The sequence below is a fragment of the Pelobates fuscus genome, chromosome 11 (assembly GCF_036172605.1).
Source record: "Pelobates fuscus isolate aPelFus1 chromosome 11, aPelFus1.pri, whole genome shotgun sequence".
NCBI lineage: Eukaryota > Metazoa > Chordata > Amphibia > Anura > Pelobatidae > Pelobates > Pelobates fuscus.
Genome location: NC_086327.1, coordinates 105483515 through 105488481, shown reverse-complemented (window position 1 = coordinate 105488481; position 4967 = coordinate 105483515). Strand labels below are relative to the sequence as shown.

Below are 4967 nucleotides of genomic sequence, written 5' to 3'. Positions count from 1 at the left end.
GATTGTGATCATCTGAAATGCTGATTCAAATGAATAAAATTGATGCTAGATTCTGATACCAAGCAAACATAACTAAACCATGGGAATTTATTAATATGCTCTGCGCAATACTCTAACATGCTGCTTGATGGTGACTCTCAAGAGCTATCTGTAGCTGGTATGTTTGAATGAATTTCCTAAACAAGTCTGCCTTCAGGAGAAGACATCAGAGATTATGTAAAAAGTGTAATTCTGGTTCTAAGAAGAGTCAGTCATCAGGAACTTTCAATTGGTTTCCATGGTGACTGTTCCACTTTTCGAAATTCATCCTCGAATTACTCTTTATCCATAACCCTAAATGTCTCTGCTTTTCAGTCTCTTCATCTTCCATGTGATTCAAATGTATCTATTTTTTTTTAGTAAAGTTAGAATTTCAATGTAAATATCAGCTGTTATGCTGCAATGTATTTAAAGGTAGAAAACACAAAAACATTCATTTAAATGATACGTTCCCTTTAATGACATCTTGAAGCCAGGGTTGTACAGTCTGTAAAAATACATTAGTGTTGGTTTAATTGGAAGCAATATATAAATACAAGAGTTTTTTTCCCATTTTAAGACCCCACTTAACAAAATGTTTCAAATTTAAAATTCTGCTCCAATCCACACTAGCACACTAAGAACTGAAACTACCAAGCGATGCGCGACTTGTAAGGTGTCTGGAAAGGAAACAGGGCGACTAACAGAAGGGTCTGGGCCCTCTACAAGCCCCAAGGGAAGAGAAATTTCGAAAGTAGATATTGTAATCTTCTAGCTCCTTCCTGAAACAGTTTGCGGCCTTCTCATCGCATTCACAAATCATCTTCTCGCACCGATTATGGGCTTTCACTGAGGAGAGAAATGAATATTATATCATATCAGCATCTTCTACCACTACAGGTCTTAACAAATATCACAACACCCATCTCATGTTCAATATTATTATTACTGTATTTTTCCATGTAGAAGATGCCCCCATGGGTAAGACGACCCCTGCTTTTGAGCCCAAAATTAAGAAATCAATATTTTAAACATCAAGTAGAACAACTGTGATATTTTAGAGGTGACTTCTGAGGAGAACACATTCCTGATTCTCATGCCTGTCCTGTGCTGCGGCACTCTGTGAAGGTAATGGCTCTATAGTGCATGCTGGGATACAGCTCCCACAATACAGCAGGTGGTGTGAGGGCATGCTGGGACATCACAGCAGTATTCCCTCTGCTCCCTGATCCCCATTTCCTCCCCCCTAAATATAAATCAGAAAGCAAGACATGCCTGAGTTGGAGCAAACCTTAATGTGGCTGCTCCTTTTATGGTGTGGCAGGTCTCTGGATCTCCGTTGGTGGTAAGTGCGGATGTCTGCTGCAGCTCCCACGCATATAGGGACCTCTTCCTCCTTGCCACAGCATTCAAAAGTGGATCGGCAGGAGGGAGGCCAGGTATGTGTTTTAGCCTTGGCAGACTGAAATGTGGCAGGCGCCATCTGAACTTAGGCCCTGCGCACAAGTGTTTTTTTTAACCCCTGCAGTAACATTCTGTGTATAAGGCGACCCCCAATTTTAGACTTAACATTTTTTAGAAAAAAAAAACAGTCTTATACATGGAAAAATATGTCAGTTTGCTGATGCATTTTGTGTGTATGTGTGTTTTTTTTATTTTTTTAAAGATCTGTATGAATCTAGGTTCAACTTGCAGATGCAAAGAATGTTGGAAAAGATGCATAATGAACTTCCGTCACAAATGACAATGATGCATTCAGTCTGTGCGGACATGAACCATATGAGTATCCATAATATGTGGATAATGTGCATTGTAGTCTGCACTGTACTGGCAGAGATAAATTCATTAGGTACACTGCACCTACATACAGGTGAGTTAAAATGCTTACAATCACTGAGACCCAGTGGAGCTTTACTAAAATATATGTAAGTAAGAATTAAAAAATAACTTCTAAGTCTGGATATATTTTATCGTGAAAGAGAAGATGATTTCCTGTCTACTGTGGAGGCAGAGGGAAACTTTAGTGTTAGGAATACCGTTTTTTGTAGTGTTCCTTTAACTATTGTGACACTCCAGCCAGTGTTCTGTGGTAAACCTGAGTCTAGTTAGTTAAAGTTAGAATATGTGCAACAACTAATGTACGAATCTAGTTTATATGCGTGAATCTAGTTTATATTGTTCCGTCAGTAGATGGCAGTGTTTCAGTTGTATTATGACTGCATTCATGGAAGTATCTCCAATAGTTGATATTTTTGCAACATCAAGTGATGTATAGAAGAGCTGCATAGAGTATGGTTTCTCACTGCATCTAGAGCCTGAATACCTCACGTTGAGTACTGAAAAGCAAGCTAATCTCATCTGCTCATGAGTTAAGTGTATTTGCGTTTTTTCTGTTGCACAAGAGGCGCTGAGCTGCATGGGACCTTTTGACGTCACAAGTGTACTTACTGCATTTAACTTTCTTTTCCTCTTCTACATAGAAACGGTAGGTCTGTGTTACTGGATTGCATCCACTAATCTCAGCCTTATTGTAACAGCAATCCTGGCTGTGGCAACACCTTAAGAACAGATATACGTGATTATTGTGAAATTCCCCACAATTTGCACATTATTCAATAACCCTGGCTATGACTAACATCACAGTACCTGAGCGTTTAGATTACAATTTCATATCACTTTGTATTACACCGATTAGGCTATTAAATAAGGAAAGGAGACACGCCAAACTTTTTTTTAAATTGTGAAAAAATAGTTTTAGTTGTAACAAATGCCTTTTCTGTTTCTACTGCTATCAAAAGACATGTGGATTGGACCATCTTTATGCTCTCCCACCTCTGTTCTTCATATTTCACAAACTTTTTACCCATTTAAAGATGGGGGCCTTCTTCACGACTATACCTATCGATCAATGACCTACTTCAATACTAACAAGTGACCATTAGCTTGTGTCAATGCTCTTTATTTTAACAAGTTCCGTTCTATCATTTTGCACTGACTGTATTTTGTGACTTTTGAAATTCAATAAAATTTCTAGAACATAAAAAGCTAAAAAAGTCCTAAATTGTTGCCATAAAGACTCAACAAATGACTAAAACGAGCACATCTTTTGCACCTAGTGTACAGATTTTATACTTGGATTTTAGCAGATGCTTATAATACTCATATTCAATAAAATACTATTTATCTTACCAGTCAATGGCATCGACGGGCATTCCTTGGTTGTTAACGCCGCAGTGACAGCCGTAATCGGAGAAGTTTGCCAGGCCATATATAACCGTAGTCACCTTAATCATATCATCAAACTGGACAGGAGTACTGCTAGCAAGACCTACAACTGTATGAAAAAGTAATGTGTTACTTGGTTTGTGGAGGCCGCCGATCCACTTTATCAAAATTTAACAGTAGAAGAACTACAATATTCTTTATGCTTTGCCAACCTTATGGTGTGGTTTAACAACATCTGGAAATCTATCATTAGAGGACTGAACAGTGAGTGATGTAACATGAATTCAAGAAACAACAAAGTCCATGATGCTTAGTGCATTGCAGCCTAAATAAAGGGGACATTACAATTATTATTATTTTATTATTTATATAGCGCCATCAGATTCTGTAGCGCTGTACAATGACAAATGTGTTAATGAAACTAAAGCTGCATTCCTGCATGTAAATGCTACAACTCACCTGTCGTGAAAATATTTCTAGTGCTGATTATTTGCGACTTAGCTAACATATTTTCAGACACTGGGGAAACTACAGGCAAGTGGTAAATTTTTCAGAGGGATAAAGAAAACTTTAACAAAGATATTCAAGTCGATGGTGAGTCCTAAAAATCCTTTTTTTTTTTTTCCCTTTATACATTGGGGAAAAGCTAAGTCAAATATAGACGATTTTGGAAGAAAAAATAAAAACTCACAGCTTGTCTAGTTAAGCCTATATTTTGATATTTGGATTATAATTCAGAGTTTAGAAAATAGGCTCCGTTACATAGAACTCTGTGTGTACAGTGCTTTTCAATATTACACAGATTTGATTTTACGATAGCATTTCCTTTATTTATTGTTAACAATACACATGTGCACAGATGTATACATTTTCCTTATACCCAAACATACAGAAGTTTATATGTAACCATTTCGGCAGAGGCTCCCACATCCCAAAATATTATTTTTGCAGATAACTCCCACATACACATCCTTTAATTGTAATATAATATATACTTCGTTACAACCTTTATTAGACTTTTCTCATTGTGAGAATAGCCATCATGAAAGGCAGTACTAGTCCAGTAAGTTGCATATTGGGGACTAATCACTAAAGTGATTTGGTGTGTTCCAATCACTGGGGACCTACCTGTTCAAAGGATTAATAATAACTTGAGTTCTTGACCATGGCTGTTTTTACTGTAACATATTGTCCGATTCCTGCATGTGTCTTTATATCAAGGGTCACAATGTTTCCAAAATAGAGACATTTTTTAAAATAATATATAACAGAAGATACTCACGGCCGATCAGAGCCACTGCTAAGAGGAGATGTCTTTCCATTTTGAGGTTTCCTTGTGTGCAGTTGTCTAATGCTGTTTTAGGTCTGACTATTGTACCTTATATATAGATCCCTTACCTTCATCTGCTAGTCTGCAATTACTGTTCTTACTAGGGGTGGCAACAACGGAGATTAAAAGGGGAAAAATACAGTATTTGTTTTGTGGCTGTTTGTGGACCAGAGATTAACAAAATTCCAAATGACAAGTACAGATGTAATTATAGAGTAGAACTCAGTATTATTTGCAAAGGTAATATTTTAGGATCTGTATAGATGTTAATTATTTTTACTTTTAATAAAGTCTGAAGGATGTAAATCCGGAATACGTAAAAGGAAGTTACACCATCAGTTTTGCTGAAGGACGGTTTTGTTTAAAAAATGAATCCATTCTGAATTATCGTTCA

At 36.9% G+C, this 4967-nt stretch overlaps 1 protein-coding gene across 1 annotated transcript; it reads right to left on the bottom strand.

Moving 5' to 3' along the window:
• Nucleotides 1–475: 475 nt before the first annotated feature.
• On the bottom strand, nucleotides 476–4598 carry LOC134576720 (phospholipase A2 homolog otoconin-22). Its single transcript, XM_063435437.1, has 4 exons — nucleotides 4526–4598; nucleotides 3208–3352; nucleotides 2467–2576; nucleotides 476–867 (listed from the first exon to the last, which is right to left on the bottom strand). The coding sequence occupies exons 1-4, from the start codon at nucleotides 4563–4565 to the stop codon at nucleotides 719–721; spliced, it is 444 nt and encodes a 147-aa protein (XP_063291507.1). The 5' UTR covers nucleotides 4566–4598; the 3' UTR covers nucleotides 476–718.
• Nucleotides 4599–4967: the final 369 nt, after the last annotated feature.

What these genes read in the sequence shown, in the direction of transcription:
- LOC134576720 (XM_063435437.1), bottom strand. Translation starts at nt 4,565, where the DNA reads ATGGAAAGACATCTCCTCTTAGCAGTGGCTCTGATCGGCC. An exon ending in AGCAGTGGCTCTGATCGGCC is followed by an intron (nt 3,353 to 4,525) that starts GTGAGTATCTTC and finishes TTTTTCATACAG; the next exon opens with TTGTAGGTCTTGCTAGCAGT. An exon ending in CCCGTCGATGCCATTGACTG is followed by an intron (nt 2,577 to 3,207) that starts GTAAGATAAATA and finishes TCTGTTCTTAAG; the next exon opens with GTGTTGCCACAGCCAGGATT.